This window comes from Cynoglossus semilaevis, chromosome 1 (genome assembly GCF_000523025.1).
Source record: "Cynoglossus semilaevis isolate Cse_v1.0 chromosome 1, Cse_v1.0, whole genome shotgun sequence".
NCBI lineage: Eukaryota > Metazoa > Chordata > Actinopteri > Pleuronectiformes > Cynoglossidae > Cynoglossus > Cynoglossus semilaevis.
The window spans coordinates 31,137,950-31,157,501 of record NC_024307.1 but is presented as its reverse complement, the minus strand read 5'-3'; the positions used below and the strand labels follow the sequence as shown (position 1 = coordinate 31,157,501).

At 40.7% G+C, this 19,552-nt stretch overlaps 1 protein-coding gene across 5 annotated transcripts in view; it reads left to right on the top strand.

Annotated features, from left to right (window-relative positions):
• The first annotated feature begins 2,018 nt into the window (after positions 1 to 2,018).
• Positions 2,019 to 19,552, top strand: part of LOC103390374 (ADAMTS-like protein 1) — an 83,232-nt gene continuing 65,698 nt past the window's right edge. For 3 of the 5 annotated variants that reach the window (XM_025055092.1, XM_008326225.3, XM_008326211.3), the window contains exon 1: positions 2,056 to 2,636. In XM_025055092.1, coding sequence (XP_024910860.1) covers positions 2,580 to 2,636 — 57 coding nt within the window. In that variant the 5' untranslated portion in view covers positions 2,056 to 2,579. Of the gene's footprint in view, positions 2,637 to 19,552 lie in introns of all 5 variants that reach the window. The other 2 variants (XM_008326238.2, XM_008326217.3) reach the window with 2 other exon arrangements.

The window sequence follows — 19,552 nt, the reverse complement described above, 5'->3', positions numbered from 1 at the left end:
ATTGTAACATGAGGACGTGGCTTAGCTATGCACCAGCAGTTGGAGTGAATGTAAACTATTCATGTCTTGGAGCATTATCTCCTGCATGTAGAGGGTGTCTGTGGTGCTCTCAGGGTGCTGGGGGGAGGTCAAAGTTCAACAAGAGGCTCCTGGAGTCTTTTTCTTTTTCAAAGACACTAAACTTGTCATGAGTGGCAAAAGCGAGTCGGCTCTGGATGTCAGGGAGCTATTAAGGATGATAATTTGACCCTGAGGGGTGGAAAGGAAATGAATCCAATCCCATCTCAGTGTTTGGGTGAAGTTATGCCCCTCTTTCTTTGGGAATAAACATTTACATTCCTGTGTTGAGCATGTTAATAGAGATTAAGCTGAATTCAAGCCTGCGTGTCAGGCAGCAATTCAGGTGGCTCATACCTCACATACCTGTTGGAGATTGTGTGCCTCTCACAATGCGTCTACCACAGCAAGGAATTTTGTTTTTGTGATGTACCAGGCAGGTCCTAAATACACAGCGAGAAGCAGTTTCCCGTCACTGGGAATGAAAATATGTAGTGTATGTTAAAATATGTTGAGTAATATCCAGCGCCTTTCTTTTCTGTTCTGTGTACAGTTTATATCCTGTTCCCTCCAAATTAAAGACAGGATGGAATGTGACCCTAATTTGGGCCTATGTTGAGTAAACGTGGGTGGCAGCCATATCCAAAGATGCACGGCAGACCTTCATTAAACGGTAATATAAATTCCACATTAAAAACAATAGGACGCTGCTTTTTTTTTTTTTAAATTGATGCTGCCAAAGAGATGACACAGATCTCATCAACATAAATCAAAAACCAACAGACGATTTCAATCACAACCCAGCAAAGGCCAAGACCACACATTCCTCTGCATCCAGTTGATCTCTGTTCTTATGAGCTTGATTCAGATAAAACTTGTCACTGGGCCTTAAATGGCACATGGTTGGCAGCTCATGTGCCTGACTTGAAAGACTAAAATGAACCATACTTGTGACTAGATTTAGAACTATGAAAACACGGCACGCAACGGAGTCATGTGCGTCCATATGGTGAACTTCCTGAGAGCAGCCGGTGGACATAAAGCTGGGACTGAGAAACGGAGATCAACATTTTTGAGCTAGGGACGGTCAGTCTAGAAAAGCCTGTGGGATATAAAACAGAGTAAATCAACTCTCCACCCTCGGACCTCTTTTCAAAGATCTGCAAAGTCACTTTCTATCTTTAAAGACACTCATTTAATTTCCCTGTGTTTTGTAATGTTGACGTTTCAGCATGTGGAAGGTTGTCACAGGGGATAAAATTTGAAGTAGTGTTTGTTTAGGTATTGCAATTACTTTTATAAAAACATTTTTAAGGCTGTACTTGACAGGAGAGAAAAAAACAACAAATTGCACTGAGTTCTGCAATCAAACTGGGCAGTGTGGCACAAGATTAGGTGGACCCTAGGGACAGATGAATATACTTTCTTTTAACAAATAAAGTGAAGTTCCTTTAAGAAAAAAAACTTAATCTTGCATTGCTCTTGTAATGATATCCTGGTCATGCTTTGAGGAAAAGAGGAAAGTCAGCGTGTTCCCTTAGGGATTTGATTTCAACAATAGCATGACAAGTAAAGGGCTTGTCATTGTGGTTTGAATGTAATTAATTTTAACTGGTTTTATAACCTGACACTCAGTGGTTTTGAACTGACATAGTCATTTATTAAGGATTGGAAACTTCTAATTCGAACTATTAACTTGAAGAAAAAATTTGTTCCAAATCAATTTGCACCATTTTGCACCAGTGAACTATAACTGGGTGTTTTGCTTCTTTTCCATGTTGGGCTTCGACCATCATATTCTTCAACCCTGTTTACATCAATACTAGGACTTTTTAAAATACTGTCCCTTTTAAATAATATGGTTGAACAGAAATTCATTCATTTACAGGAGTTAATACCATGAGCATGTCCCTTTTAAATAATATGGTTGAACATAACTGACCATACTGTATTATGTAATCTAAGCAGAGGCCATTTGCTCTAAAATCAGACACAAACAAAAAGATATGTCTGGAGTAATTACACTGAGAGGATTAAAACAGAACACAACAGCTTGTTAACGGTTACTTCTTCAATAGTCAGTTCTCAACATTAATGATAAAAGTGAATTCAAGTTTCCACCATCACCCACAAGCTGGAAACCGCCCGAGCATCATTTAAAGTGCGCATGTTTCTTCGGCCAATCAGCGCGTAAGGGTGCAGGAGCGTGTTTCTTTAAGAATGTAAGGTGGGTGAGACCCTTTTACTGACGCACGGCTGGAATGCAAACATAAATTTAGCAGCAACGTGTTTGTAGGGGAACTAAATATCAAGACGAGACCGTGAAGTGTCATGTCGTCTGCGGCGCTTCTCGGCTGACTTTTCCCGTTTCCTTCAGTGTCTGTTTGTAAACTGGAGTCTGGAGCGCAGCGCGCAACGCAGCCTGGAGCAGCTTCCCCCCTGACTGAGAGACGGAGCGGGACACAAGGACGCACTGAGAGTCTGCAGCCACAGCTGAGTTTGTGCCACTGAGGTGATCAGAGATGGACGGGGGCAGTTTCTGGAAGCTTGCACTGCTGCTCCTTGTTTTTGTTTTTAAGGTAAGCTGCAGCACTTTCCCTGCAAAGATACTTCAGACCTACTGATCATTTATCAAAATGAAAAGTTGCTCACCGTGAAACAGTTTTTCTTTTTCTTTCTTTCTTTCTTTCTTTCTTTCTTTCTTTCTTTCTTTCTTTCTTTCTTTCTTTCTTTCTTTCTTTCTTTCTTTCTTTCTTTCTTTCTTTCTTTCTTTCTTTCTTTCTTTCTTTCTTTCTTTCTTTCTTTCTTTCTCTCTTTTTCTTTTTTTTGGGATAAATCACCTTTATTTTATGTGAGGCACCTGTTGCACAATTTCTATGATGTCGTTTTATGTCCATACCAGAGCTCCAGTCACATAGATTGTTACCACTTGGCATTTTGCATTCTGCCTTACTTTTTGTTATTTTAAAAGTTTAAATAGCGTTTAGACTGCAACCCCCCCCAAAACAAACAAACAAACAAACAACCCCCTTCAAAAAACAAACAAAAAACCCCCACCAAAAAACAAACAAAAAAAAACCAAACCAAACAAACAAAAAACTGTTCATCATCTCACAGTGTTTCTCAAGGTGTGGTTCATGGAGATGCTTTTGCTTTGTGACTGTTTACCAGTTTCAAAGCAACACTGTTGCTGATCAATAACTCGTACCAGGCAAAATGCTGCCAGCATTTAACTAGGCGCCAAGATACTGTTCAGTATTTATTCTACCCATTTCTCATTTGTACTTTATACCCTTCATATAACTCCAATAACTTTTAAGAACATTTAACAAAAATCATATCAAGAACAATATTCTTTTAGATATCCACAATGAACATTTTCATTTTATAAACGTATAACCTTGATTTGTTAAATTTAAGTTAAAAAATTTAAGGTAATTCTTTTTTGTTTTTAATAAGAAAGATAAGGTGCCTCAAAAATGAGACTTAATCCAAAACAAACCAAAAGAAGCCCTGGCTAACACGTACATATGAACCCTGCACGGCTTTACTTGGACCAAATTAATACAATGATTAAAAATCATATAGAAATTGCCTGAAGACTGTGAATAAAACCCATGTAAGCAGTGCTCTGTAGCTCCCATGTACACACGCTTCAGCACAGTCAGTCATTTGTCTTGGACCGTTTCAGTAACACAGCTGCAGAGATGGGAACGTAGATAAAAGAACCAGGGAGGATGTGTTGTTAGTGCAAGTTTGAAGTGACATAATACCACTCTGTATGCAAATACTTTGGTTAGGGTTTAGCTAAAAAAGTGACATAAATACTCGGTGTGATGTAATGCAGTGATGATACTGCAACGTTCCAAAGCTGCAGACGCAGACTTGTTTGTCTTTGCCCTCACAGTCCTGTAATTTAATAGACAGCACATGGGCCAGCTTTCGAAAGGTCAGTGCTTATCTGTGCAGCGTTGAACAAACTCTTCAGGAATCATAGCGTGGATGCCCGCAGCAGTGAGCGGTTTCCTGTGTTATCTCTGCTGTGCCTGTCACCAACATGCAGACTAAGTTGTGTAAAAGCTGACACATGCTGCATGAAGGCTGAGGCTTTAATGTGCGACACAAAGCAGTTGTTTGACTTCAGGGTTCAAACGGGGATGGGCAGAACGCCAGTGTCAGCGTGTGTAAATGACCACGACAGGTGCTAATAGCGCTCCAAGGTGATTTGGGCTTTAGGCGCTCTGGCTGCGGTGTAGCTCAGCTGAGCACGTCCATGCTGTAATCAGTGAATATTGTTGACAGAGGAGGGCTCAAGGCTGCGCTGCTCTTTCCAGGCCACCATCCAGGGCTGGCCTGATAATGTTACAGTGTAAATGTTTGAAGAAAATAGTGAAGTAGTACATGTATCTCTGTAGATTATGAGCATCAGTGTAAGAACACCCGGGATCTACTCTCCTGATCAGTAATCCTTGGTTACATAATGCAGGAATGGTTCCACAAGTTGACTTGTGTTTTACAAGTTGAAGTAGTTTGGTTATTTTGTGTGTCTGTGATAAAGCAGGGCTGAGTAATGACCCATTTGGGTGGTCACACAATTACCAGCACATGACGAGCTTTCCCATCTGTGCAAGGAGTGACTGTGCAACATGAATCAGCACCGGACATGTATCTGTTCACACACACACTCACAAACACACTTCAGTGTGACCCCGTGCTTTGCTTCAGAGACCGGGAGATCAACGAGTGCTGGCTCCGGGGTCCCTGCCGTGCCTTGGCCTTTTCTTTTCATCCCTATTCTCAGGTCAAAGTCTTTGCATGACTATTTAACAGAAGAATGCAGCTCTATATTTGTGTGTATGGCTGCTGGTAGCTGTGTGATATGTGTGTGTGGGCCAAATGGCCTGTGGCTGTGACCCTAGATGGAATAGACCCTCCTTTGTGGGTGACATGATGACATACCACTTGTGATTTTTGGTAAGGTCCTCTCCTCTCACTTGATTCATTTTTAATATTAGCAGTTTTTTTTAATGTCTTGTGGGGTTTTTTTGTGTGTGAAATTTGATTGTTTAAACTTCCAAAGCTCTTGTGTTTCCTATGATCTCAGCCAGCCAAGATGTTAAATGCATCACTTGTACTTCTTACTACTACAGTCAAATCAAACTTATTTTGGAGGACATAGTCCTGTAAAGATACGTACTGTAGGTCTATTCCAGTGAAAGACAGTCCTTAACACCAAACAAGTCATTTTACTAACAAATAAAATGTACAGATAGTTACTAAACATTCAAACGATCGCAGTAATGCAGTGGATGTTTGAGCTAATGTATTATTAAAGATTTAGTGAGGAGTAAAAAAAAAAAGACTGTTGACAATTTATTGTTGTTTGATCTGTTGTACAAAAGTAAACAAGACACATTTCTTTTTTTATTTTTTATTATTTGGTTGATTTTTGGGAGGCTGTACAATTGCATGTACCTCAGGAACCACAAGTTGAACACCCCTGGTCTAGTCTTGTGTCTCTCTATATTTCAATAAAGTTTGAAAATGGAAAAACATAACAATTTGGGCCAATGATCCAGGTTACATGAGCAGTTCAACATAAGTAGTCTTAAGCAAACAGAAGAAATAATAATTATGATTGATTAAAAAAAAAGTTTTTGCATGACCTTAAATGCAACAAACGCTCCTAAAGGGAACGCCAAGTCTAATGATTAATCTTTGTGTTGTTATCAAAAAGCCAACACCTTTTTCACTCTGGTGTGAATCTGTGACACTGTACATGCTTTGTTCAGCCTGCGAGGTCTGTCGCCACATTGCTGATTTGAAAAGCTTGTAATTGCCAGGAGCTGATGTTCATGGTTATAAGGGAAGTACATGTGCATGACCTCAGTGTCACCATCACTAAATGCTTCCAACTCGTAATTTGATTTGGCACGTTGACCTCTTCTGCAACCTTGCCTCCTGGAAAATTAGTAATACTTTGGATGAGTGTGAGTTGAAACAGAACAAGGCCAAAGGTGAAACAGTGGGTTTTGATGTTTCCAGCCATATTTTTAAACAACAATATCTTTTCAGCCAGTTCTGGAAAAGTAAACATGATTTTTATTATTATTGCTAACTTGTATCTGTGGTTTCCAGTAAGACCATTGACTGGCTGACTGACTAAGCTTGTTACCATCTCATCCCTTTCATGGTTTCACAATATACCATGTATAACAAGTGTAGCATTTGTCCTACAACAGTAAGGTGCCTTAATAGACTTGACTTTGATATTTTGTCATATTTGTAAATTACAATCCTGTTTAGAGTAAAAAAAAAAAGCAAATCAGCATGAATCATTTACATATGCTAAGACTGGGTTTGAATGTTTGTAACTTTAATAAAAAATGTAATACATATGCTTTTACTGCAACTTTGACTTGATCAGTTTTACTTTCTGGCATTTAAAGGTTTAATAAGCAGAAATAAAACAGTGAAAACTTTATGCACCAAATGAATAGGAACAGGAAAAGGATATATTAAATGTTGCTTGGTAACGTTATATTTGGCACCAACACCTCTTAGTGGGCATTAAAGAAGACCTTAGCCTTAAAAACAAACTCCTCTGTGTATGTTTTTTTCCCCCCTCAACAAGGTGAATAAATGCAGCTAAGCCTCCTAATACTACTGCTGGCAGTAAAACACAGCAGGCAAACAGACTCTGACAAAGATATCTCTGTTAAAATTGATGATTATGCTCCTTGTGAGTTGGTGGAAAACGGCGTGTTTCATGGTTCCTTTTTTAACATTTGAAGGATATAAGTCAGCTGCCAGACTTCACTACAGACGTCTTTGGCTGCCAGTCTCGCTCTACTACATGCTTTTCTTCAGATCACTCAAGTGGAATTTAAAGGAAAATTAGCCAGATTTGGATGTTTATTCAAGGAAATGGTCCCTCTCAGAGTCTTAATGCAACTTGCAGGATGGGGAAGTTTTTTTGGGATCTAATGGCAGGATTAAGTGGGGTCACGGCATGCAAATGGTCCCAAGTGGGCGTCCGTCAACAACAGCATCTCCTGTTCTCCGAAACACACTCCTCGTCTTGATCACTTGATCATAAAGACCACAAACTATCCAATTAGCTTTCATGAGTGCCTTTGTTGTGGACGCAACTGGAATGGGAAGTGAATTAATTCTGAGAGGAATTGGTCCCTCTTGAGGAGTAAAGAAAAAGGCTTCAGAGAACATCTGGCCGGTGATGGATGGATGGAGCCAGTTTTTGGAGTGCGTTAACAAGACCGGGTGTTTTCAGTTATGTAGCAGAAAGCTCTCATACTCATCTCATTGTTGCCATCTGGGCTTGATCTGTGCAGTAAAACTGAGGGGTGTGTACTGCATAAGCCCGACAAAGTGTGTGTTGTGTGCAATCTGAAATCCCAGGCCACGATCGACTGGCACTGGCACTGCCAAGAAAGCCAGGCAGCAGTGTTTTAATGCATTTCTTATTGTTTTCATGCTGCAGGGACAGTTTTATTTCCCCCCGTGTGTCCCGCTCAGGTATGCCAGAATCCCAAGTCTTTCAACTCTGAAAGAGCTTCTAGCGATCGCTGCTAAACCTGCCAAAGAGGAAGTAGCGTAGCAGTGTCTTCTGCGGGCAAATAAGGGTCAAGTACTGCAGTGCAGAGGGAGGGCAACTTCTGTTTAATGTTAGACTGCAATGAATGTTCATCTTCTATGAATAATCACAGTTATACTAATGATCAGGCGTAATTGTATCAGTTACTCTATACCTTTTTTTTTTTTTTTACATCTATGGTAAATTCCTGTAGTACTAAGTAGCAATTCGTAAAAAAAATAAAAAGACTCCACTAATCATGGACTTTGCATATTGGCCACAACTAGAATAACAATATAAAATTAGACAGGGATGTGATATTCCCTTGTTTTGACAGGTTCTTCCGTTAACCTGCTGATGCTCAGCACACATTTGTTTTTCTAGTGAAAAGACAAACTGATGAAACATGACAGACTGCTTATGTCTTCTGCCTTAGAATCTAATTTATTTGAGGAAATAGTGTAAATTTGTTTGCACAGAGATCCGTGAACCATCCACTGCGTCATATTTCATACAGGGAGTGTTATCGACCTACTCTCTCTACTCCTGCCAAGTGAAAAAAAAAAACAGAATCAGTGTAGCTGTAACCAAAATCACTCCTGCCTCACATCAGGAAATGATGAATAAACCAGGCTTTGTGAAAAGTGAAACGATGTGGAACTGAGAATATGACTTTCGCTGTTTTTCCGTCTTCCATTCTGGTGGAACCTGATAGTGTTGTGTGCCTTTCAATCAGTTGATGCTGCTTTCTAATAACATTTCGTGACTGACTGAGAGCTGCGTGTGCCTGATAATGGCAGATCTGGCTAGAATATGGTAATGTTACTTCCTACTGTACACAACAAAACATGTTTATGTTTATGTAGTTTTAATGTAGCACTCAGGAAATGGTCTCACTGTGCTACGCTGCAAATATCTGACCTCATCACACACATTGAGTAAACTGCCAGCAGATGGCAACATTACAGCAGAGGGACCTCCTCTGTCCAGTCCAACAGTGGTGGCTACACTGCAGGTGGCTGTCTCCTTTTCCCCAGCAACCTGTTGTGTCTCTATTTGTTCCCTAATAATGAGGGTTTTGTTTTTTGTCATTGCCGAGCTTGAAAGCTGAGCCTCTGGCGTCCTGCTCCTCTGATGGAACCTCTTGCGCTCCAGCTGCGATGATCCCTCGTCGCCACCATCTGTGCGTTTAAGCGTTGTTGTTTTATCCTGTTGTGTGTTCCTGGACGTCAGCTCAAACTTAATTTGGCTCAAGACAGGGTCCTGTGTGCATCATCTGGCCCGCACATTTTTCACACACGGCCAATCTCAAAGGCCATTTTACCTCGCAATCGAGTGACTGCTGTGGTGTGTGCACACGCAGGCAGTTTGGTTCTGCCCTGGCCTTGACCCCAGATTTGTCCCAGGGCGGGATTGCGTTGGGAGTGGTGCTAACAGGAGGGGAGAGGCAGTGCTGGGACCCCATTTTGTGATGCCTAATTAGAGGGGAGGGCAGGTAGGAGGTATGTGTGGGTCTGACTGTGTTTGAAACTGTTAGGGAGGATCATAGAAAGACAGAGTGAGGTCAGAAGGAAGCTCTACCTTCCTCCCTTCTGTCCTCCCTTTTTCTCTGTAGAAGTCAAAAGTGTCAAGAACGTAGAAAAACAAATCAAAGCATAAAACGCAGGATATTAGTTGCTCTTTAACCTCTTGGAGATGTTGTCAAGCTATAGCATTAACCGTCAAACCCTTTCTGATGACTTTAAAGGTGGAGTATGCAGCAATTCCCTGAAAAATAAATTATAGAAGCAGATAGAGGAACGCACCCACCTGCTTGTATTTCTTGTTTTTCCTTGTCTTTGGCAACCATTTTGGATGAGTTCAAATGTGTACAAGTTGGGAAAAACACTATTAGGTGTAAGGAGTAAAATCCAAAGGAGCCAGAGCTACTGAGAGAACCCAAAGAAGAAGACTGCAGGAGGAGTGATGAGCCTGGTTGTAGACCTTTACTTTTTTTATATCCAGAGGATGTAGATGTTCTGAAGTTTGGCAACAGCACTGTTTGAAGTATCCCAGCTGTTGGTAATAACTAACTTGAATGTGCCTGACCTTTAGGTACATCAAATTTATACTTTAGCCAAATTCGGGCCTTTGTGTGAGCAGAAATAGACTAAAACACCATTATCCTGGTATTTGTAGAATGGAAAAAGAAAAGGGCAAACCCAAAGAACATGAATGTGGACTTTCTGGAAGACCACAGTGTTGGTGAGGAACCCACGGAGCAACATGATTGTATCTCATTGAAGACGGGGAAAAAAGACTTCAACAACGGACTGCGTTTTAGTCCTGTGGTTTGAGGCATGAGATGAGATGAGGATTTCAGAGGAAATGGAGGGAACAAGGCAAAGATAGGGATTATTTGGGAGAGTGGTGATGCTTTCTGAAGTCCTCGCATCTGCTTCTCCCTGTGGCCACGTGTGTTTAGAGTAAACCTTCCACTACTCCAGCTAAACCTCATTACAAATGATGAGCTATTAGGTTTACCATGCGTACACCCACAGAAGCAGATGTAATCGTGCTCGCAAATTAGGTGTGTTTCTGTTGTGTGGAGCTTCCTGTAAACACACGGTACAGTGTTCTGCAGTTGGACAATTACAACAAAAGTGGAGTGGTTACATAAGTATTCAGCCTTGTAAACACAATCCCCTCCACCAAGATAGTTTAGAAGGCAACCTTATGAACGTAGAAAAACAAAACACAACTTCACTGCAACTGTAAGACACGGCCCAAGTGAGAACCAATCACACTCAAGAACAGGCTGGGGGGGGGGACATTATTGTTGTTGTTGTTATATGTGGCAGTATTGGCTTTTGTAGTATTATTGGAAAAAAAATCCAGACATGTACTTTTTAGAAGAGGTTTATATATATATGTATTTGTATATTTTAAAGTTACGGTTCTGTTGTGTTCTAATTCAGATGAATTACATTTAAAACATCTTAAAAGTAGAACTGATAAAGTTCCAAGAACGTGATGCAAAAAATCTGTTGCTAAAATATTCCAGGGATTAACAATTTGCAATTTGTTATAAAATCCAGCCTGGTCAGTCTGCCATTTTATTCTCTTAAAGAATTTATTATTCAGCCCTACTTCTAACAGTAGGGTTGACATTACTAGAACGTTTCAACTCTGCACAGGTGTGTTTTATTGGGTCTGCTTGCGTGCACCCTGTGTGTGTGCGTGAGTGTGTACAGTATAACCAACTGGAGCCAATGCCTTTCTTGCTTTATGGCCTCTCCAAGGACGACAGGCACGGTTGTGGCAAATATAACGATATTTTTTTAATAGTTGAAGAGTTTGTGTTATAAAATGTTGAAAGTAGTTGGACAGTTTGATCCTGTTCCCCAAATATCAGTGAAAAGGAATAACCACAAATCTTTTTAAATCCACTAATATATATTAAATATATAAAATATGATCACTAAACTGTTTTGAGAAGCAAATGAACCAAAAAAAAAAAACGTCTATTTAAAAAGCAAAAAACTTGGTAAACACTGAGTGTAAATTTGGCCTCTCCTGCAGGGGGTGCTCTAAACATGTTTGGATACTATGGGGCAATTAACTAACTAACTTTGTGTAATAAGTCACGTAAACATGAAGTTAAAAGATGTGAAATGATATTAATTATAATGTGAGTTGTCCAGTATCATAGTGAAGTAACTTTATGTCTGTGTATCTGGATTTTTACACAGTGTAGAAGAACAAAAACAGGGCGTACGTCTGGGGGGAAAAATGAGAGTAAAAACCATTGGTGTGTTTGACCTGAATGAACTGGGAAGAGAGAAAGTTGTGGAAAGACGTGTGTCAGTGTCAGACAAGAGCATTAGCTGATATTGATTGTCAGGAGGGTGGCTGTCTGCCCATCTCTGTGAGTCAGGTACAAACTACTCTATCACCAGTTCACAGAGTAATCATTACGGGCAAATCATTACATGATCAGAGCGAAGCAGGTCTGAGCCAAATGTCTGTTTATCACCACTGAGACAAAGGTGAAGAGGAGGAGGTTGAAACATGGTGTGACGGCAAGTAGACCAGGCAAGTCGTAAAGAGAAAAAAGTTATGCACTTGAAGTAGAGTCTTTAAATAATAATAAAAATGTTATAAAATTGATAGAATTGAAAGTTAAGATGCCATGAAACTTGAAACTTCTTATTAAAACGCTTATCATCAAAATGGAAATGAATGGAATGACTGTTGTCAACATCTCCTTCCTGTGTGTTTAATCATTTACTCGTTGTCATTTTGCTGACTTTATTGTGGTGCAGTGGAAGTTTATTCTGTCCCACCTGTTTATTCTTTTATGAACTGTAAACCAGCCGGAAGATATTTCATCACAACTTCTGACCTAATTCACTTCCGTATGTGTTTGACCAGATAGCTAAGAAGTGCACAATGACGTTTATATTTAAAGTTTGGCTGAAATGACCTATATAAGTTCAGAGATATGAAATAGTGTATATTTGTACTCGATGGGAGAAAAACTCTGATATTATCCTTCCATAAATTATGTTTAAAAAAACAAACCAAAAAACAGGAGGCCAAAAAAACGTTGTGTGATATTGATCCTTACTTTTGAAAATAACCTACATATACCTAATACCAAACTGATTCAGTATTCAGAGTAAATGGGCTCCCATGCCGATTATATTTAACCTGTCAACACAATCCCAAGTCTAAAATCCTAAAATAATTACTTTATTGAAGAGTAGTTTTGTTTAAATTGTAATTTAATGTTTGGTTTCTTGATAAAATAATAAGATCAGCCATACAGTATCTGCACATTATGAATGAAATGTTAAATTAAGATGTAATAAGAAATACACATTTATGTAATAACTAAATATGCATAACATAATGATTATGTTCAAATTTAAGTGTAATAATTTTCAGCCTTAATCTGTGCAGTTCTTTGGGGAACAGAAGTGTCTTAATGGACTTTTTGTAATAACTGGGCCAAAAACTTCCAAAATCCCAAACTGTACAATTAAAAAACATGAAGCGGAGAGGGTGGATTTTTCCATAAAGCGCTGCGCGTTAATCCAAAGTCAGATTTAACTGCAGTATTTCGATCAATCAGGACATTTCTGTATGAGCACATTACCGTTCCACCTAAATATAATTGGCAATGCTTCTTAATACCTAAAAGGTTTGGAATTTATTGCATTTGCCCAAAGGCTGAGAAAACAGTCTCTCACCTCACATTGAGTGATGCCCGCTCGCCCAGTGTTAATATTACAATACGAAGTTGTAATTGCAGCAGCTTAATCTGTGCTGACAACAACTATTTTAGCAGTGGAATATTTTCCCCATAACAAGACTCAGCTTGCAGACCTGTAATTTACACAGCAGATGTGGACTTGGGCAAAGTCTTACACACCATTTGACATCACCATGGTACTGCTCACTGTGGAGCAGCTGGAACTGATGCAAAGCAAAGGTCGACGCAGCTTTGACTTCAGTTGCCAAAGTGTGCACAAGGTAAAGCTTATTGATCGCATGAATTAGCATGTGTTAGGGTGAACGGCGCCGATGCGTGCAGGTGTGTGATGCAGAGCCGTGGCCTTGAGGCGCGGTGATGAGGATGTAGCTTCATGTTCACCGGTTTGTGCCAAAAACTCTCTCATCTTTGTAAATATCAACTTTTATCTCTTGACCCATGTGTAATTCAACCTCAGGTGGTTCCTGCTGTGACACGCCGTTGTCTCTTATGAAAGCAAATATGCTAGAGTTAAGCTCCAACGTCTTGCCTTTCATATTCATCATCTATCTTATAATCTGAGTGACATCTTTGATTTATGTCTGCCTTTCTTTGTGCATGTTAAGAAAAGACAGAAAATGAAAACAGTTTTACATCACTAATCCAGCTTTAATTTGGTTCTTTTGGCCTTTTGTGCACTCATAAATGTGCTGTTAGGCACTAGTGCCTACTGGCTGACACACTTCTACAGCAGAGAGCTGGCTCCTTGTCCCAGGTTCATCCAGAGCCTCTCCCTTTTCCTGGCTCCAACCTACTTCATCTCCCAGGCTTCCTGCTTCTCACAGGTCAACCTCAGAGAGAGTATGGAAGCAGGAGATAGGGGACCGCTCCGTGCACTGGGTTGTGTTTCCCTCTGTGCAGACTGAAAGTGCATGCCAGGGCCACTGGATGAGATGATTTCCTCTGCCATAGATTGAAAGAAATGATATAGTGGCAGTTTGCACAGTTCACTTCAACATCGAGGTATTTTAGGAGGGCAGGAAATGAGTGAAGGCTTCCATACCCGCTGAACTCATGGCACCATGGTGTGTTTGGCTTTTGCAGTAAATCTTTGTGCAGACTTTCCAACCCTGTTTTAAAAATGCCATCCGATTGGTGCCGAACCCACTGACGTGAGCTGAACTAATGATTGACAAACATTCCAACTGGTGGGATAAATTCGGAAAGACATTTCCCCGCTCTCATGATGATCCGGGGCAATGGATGGATGTTTTTCTTTCGGCTGTCCTAGTCCAGGTTGATGCAGAGGTTTGGTCCGTTAGTTCTCATCTTTGACACCCTACTAATCATGTCTACACGACCAGGACTGAAGCTTTCTGATGGTGTTGGTGATACTTTGTCTGGCATCTAGTTGTGGAAGTCAGCAGCGTTCAGTGTTCGTACGTAAGGAGCTCGTCTGGCTCCTGGACCTTCGATGAACTTGCATGCCCCAGTTGCCGGGATGACGCAAGTGAATCAGGGCAGATCCACCACTTGTGTCTCATTAATATCAGGCACACCCAGCTGTTGTCATAATGCTGTTGTGTGTGCACGGTCCCTGCACAACTGTGTGTGTGCTTGCATTGGTAACACGCGATCAGCAACTCAGTCACAGTGATTATTCCTGTCTTTCTGCTGGGTTTTTTGTTTTGATACTTGTTTACTGTGTTGAGCAGTCGCTACAGGGCAGGGCCAAGAGACAATACTGGCAGCAGATCAACCTGATCAAAAGCATTATTAGATAACATGTCATTACTAAAGACTTGGTTGGGTCACTGAACAAACAAACTGATTGCTCAATATCACAAATGGCCCTCTATGTGTGGCTCCCATTGGTGACCTCTCTTCTAAATAATCCACAGGTACGGAGCCACATTGGTAACCTCTCTTCTAAATAATCCACAGGTACTAATTTGAGTGTGGACGGTTGCCTGAACCTATATGTGGTCAACCCTCCAGGGTGACCCCTCCCTCCCGTGTGACATTGAAAAGGCTTTAGCGGTGGAATGTACAATTAAATCTATTCTAAAAGTGCTTCTTGTAAAAAAAGAAAAAAAAAGAAAAGCTCATCAACTGACTTGGACATAATAGAATATTAATCCAGCTTTTCTTTTCATCAGTGGTCATTAGGAGTTGGCACCGTGTTAATGTCAAATAGGCCCACTAACTTTAGCATTGTAGTTAAAAAGTTAAAACATGTTTGGGGTCTAGAATAATATAAAGTCATTATTTGAGTAGTTAACATTACTATGTTAAGAAACCAAAAAATTCTTGCTAAAATACTCTTGGTGCAGATGTGGGAAACTGTTCTTTTCTCATCCTTTAGACATGTTAAAATAATGGATTGAGAATGAGAATGGATGAGAATCTGAAAACTCAAATTAGTTGAACAATTCTGATTGTGATTTGAATCACAATTGTTTGTCTTCAAAAAAACTCGGGTTGTTAATGAAACAGTGAATTGATATATATAGTGTAAAACATTTTACTGCAGTCCTGAAGCAAACACACGTTTCGTATGAGAAAATCTTTTTCAACATCAACATCATTTCAAGATCTTTTCAAAATGTGGTGTCCTCCTTTAAATGGTCCTCCTTATGTACAGCATCTTCAGTCATTTTACATTTTTTTCAGCAGACTATCATGCCAATAAGCCCAGTTTAGACTGTGATACATTTCTGTTACATCCTACTGTATTTAGTGTTTCTAAGACAGCAACCTCAAGACGCAGATAAGTGATTACAGCAATAAACACAAAATGAGAGTTTTTCAACATTTTCTTGGATGACTCCTCCTTTATTTCTTTGCATTGTTTTTGTTGTGACAACAGTATCCTTCAAAATACATTTGGTTGATTTCTCTCTCTCGCTCTCTCCAAACGTTTTCCAAGAGAGACAAATTGGATCATGTAAAAATAACACAGGGCCAACTGCTCCTCCTGTGATACTGTAACTAGGATGGAAACAAAGTTGTGCTCTGTAATTTAACAGACCTATTAAACACAAGGTCAAATGGATTGATATTTAAGAGGTATTTCGGTCTAATTCAGTATATGCTCCACTTTTCAATTTTAATGCACTTTCACAAAGAATGTTAGGAAAACTGGACATTAGTCTCCAATAGTAAAAACTGGCCCAGGATTACGGAAAAAAGCTGAACTTGAAAGTTGCCCAAAGATAAAACCAAAACATAAATACAATTAATTATTCCAAACTTGTACTAAAATGTGAATGCATATTAAAAAACGAAAAAAGAAAAGAAAAAGAAAATAACATTGGAAAAAAATTTAAGTAAATATGGCCAGCAAATGAACAAAATGACCTCGATATTGGTCAAAAACTCTTAAAACTTCCCTTTTCTTACTACCTTGTGGGTAATAACATAGACTTTTGAGAAAAGGCTCCTCAGCCAGACTTTTTTCATGGACTGTTTTTTACAGGAACAGCAATAAATCATGAAGAATCCATCGCTACTGCTGATGTGTCATCACTCGCTGCACTTCTTTACCTCTGTGTTCGTGCTCCGACCCATAATTCTCTGCTCTTCCTGCCTTCCCACCTAGCTCTTAAAGATTCACAGGGTTCTCACTACCTGTCCACCTGCTCGAGGCATCACATTTACGGGCACCTGGGGTAATCTCTGGGGTACAGTTGGGTTTTTTTTCTAATCCTTGGAAGCAGAAGTGGAGAATCTGGCCAAGAGCAGGTTGGTCTCTTTCCAGAGGGGATTTGTTATGGGAGCTGCCATTGTTCACCTGGGAGGCCTCCTGTATCAATATCCTGATCAGCTGTGCCAGAGGCCTCTTGTATGGATATTGTGTTTTCTTGGCAGCAGACGGATTGTGAGATGAATGCCGTTTGGATGTTGTTCCTTGGTAAATTACATGAACCAAGCCCATTAACAGCTGTGTGTGCAGTGATAGCTGGCAGTGGAGGGTTTTGCATAGGTCACAGCCTTGTTCTGGAGCAGACAGGGGGTGTTTGGTAGCACCAGCAGATTGCTGTAAAGCTGGACGTGAAGCTTTCATTGGCTTCAGGAGATATACCCGCCGGGAGCTCTCAGTGTCACCTGGATATATCTGTGAAAGCCACAGAATGTGAAGCCCTCTCCGTTACACACGCCAACAACAATGGAAAGGGCTGCTTGGGCTGCATTTGAAAGGTTTTGGTTGCAGGAGCAATTTTGGAGCTATCAGATTGAAACTCAAGATGTTAGAGCCAGTCAATTCTGTCAGGAATTTCAAAGAGGGCATTTTTTCAAACTTTTTCCAAAGCCACTTTCTGGATGCGAGAGGGAGAAAAAGAAAGCCTTTCAGTACCTGAGAATCTTTATTACAATAGAGATGAAGATGCCACCATGAAGTTTGAGTGTCTCAAGTATCTCTGCTGCTTTTAACGGAGCTGTTTTAAACTCTGAGATTATTTACAACAAAGGTACTCTGGTGGTCTAATGTATTTGACAAGCGGGATTTTAGTACAATTCCAAAAGTAGATTTTTTCCCGCCCTCAAATTGTAACACTATCCCATTAATTTTGAAGACACTCTTATCAGCTCTTTCACGGAGCGCGGTCAAAAACCTAATGGACCTTCTGATTTTCAGCTTACAGGCTCTGATAGCTACATCGCCCTCACGCTAACTGAACAAACACTGCAATATTCCCTTTCAATTCTGACTCCATGCATGTAACAGAGTCTAAAGTCAATGATTTATGTGATATGCTGCCATCGGTGTGTGTGTGTTGGCACTGTAAGTGGAGCGTGATATATCGCTCCCAAATGTGTCTTCCTGCAAAATGGACCGTACAAAAGCGTGCAGATGCACTGCAGCGCTCACCAGTCACGACAGACCGGTTCCCTCTCGGATCCAGCGTCACGGCGGTTCGTGTCCGAACGCAGCTGCTGAGCAACAGCTTCCAACCATTCGCTCGCTCTTAGGTTTCATGCCACCTGGGGTTTGCTCTTGCTCCTGATTGTCAAAGAATAACATTTCCCACACAAGCCAAAGCCACAGCCAGAAGGAATGAAGAGACAGATCGCTCATCTTACCTGCTGAAACGTACAGGTGCCTGCTCTGCCAGCTAACCTGTCAAGTTCTTTCCATTTAGACTGGAACCGGAGTCGCTCGTTGGGGAATGGCATCGGTCCTGTAACACGATCGTGCTAGTTTCTGCCTGCATGACACTTCAAACGCAATGAAACGATGGTCCTGATGTTTTTCATTCATTTGATATTAATACAGAATAGTACAAGGGTAATTGATACCCAGTAGACTCAGCAGTCATGTGGTCTCCCATCAGACATGGTTAATTGGTGTCTACAGGAGAAAGCTAACACAGCTCTGAATAAAAACAGGGGGAAAAAAAGATGTTTTTTATGTATCAGTATGACGATGGAAGAACACAGAGCCAGGTCATCCTGACCCAAACTAAGACGGGAGAAAGTAGATAGTTTGTTCCAATGTTCTATATTATCTGTCCTCCTCTGCATGTTTCTGAAACATGAACAACAGTTGGAGGAAGGCGCCCAGTCATTCCTCAGTGGGCTGGCTCGGTAGGCAGTGCCCGTCAGTGCCAAACCCTGTTCCCCGCTGAGATGACCCTGGGCGCACGTTCCAGCTGTGCAAACACAGCCACATTGCTGAGCAGACACTCACGTCCAGATCGTGCCAAATTCAATTATTTGCCTTGCCTTGAGCCGCTTTTTTTCTTTTAATTTCAGTAGTTCTTATTCAGCTGCCCTGCTCACTATACGTGAGCTGCCCTGCCAGGCACAACAGCACCGACCCATCAGGCACTGCTGGTTCTTTCTCTTCTACAGAACATTTGTCTCATGAGAAGGTTCCCCTGGATGTCAGCGTCTCCTAAATCTGCAGTGACAGGAGGTGCGTCCTCGCTTAGAGGAGAATTACCAAAGTAAACAGGGTGGCACACAAGCAGTTTAACCATGGGCCCGTTTAAGACCGACTGAGAGATCAAAATATTTTTTTGAGGGTGGTCCATATGCGAGGGTGATCATCCTGCCTGGTACCCCTAGTGACTTTCCATGCACCGGAATGTTTAGAAAGCCTGCTTTTTGTAATGCAAACCATAGCTCTGATTGGCTCTCACCTGAATTTTACCTGTCTATTATTTGTTGATTAATGCCTTTTAATTTTCACATTAGAAAGAAAGGTTGTTGAAGTCTTTGACCAGAAGTCGATGACATTAACATTCATTAGAGCGATGATAGAAGAGTCTTGGATGTACAGTGCCACTTTAATCTGCCCGTGTTGATCAAAAACATTGTGCAAAAAAAACACATTTGTAAAGCCTCATAAGCTATTTTTCAAAACAATTACAAAGATGATAGATTAATAGATGGTATGTGACCCAGAGAATAAGTTATCACTAACTCAGTGTTTTGCAGGTCTGTAAAAACCTGTTTTTTTTCCATTATAAATTTAGCCTCATGTGTGTTACAAAGTAACATTTTATTTTGCATGTTTGCAGAGTGTCCCGGGTTTTCTGTAAATTTGTTTTGTTGAAACCTGACGCAGCACAGCCTTGGTCTAAAGTATGTGAACACGGAGCCCGGACGCTGTAACCTCACCAAAATGACAAAGTCATTAAAGAGATCAGTTGCCTGCA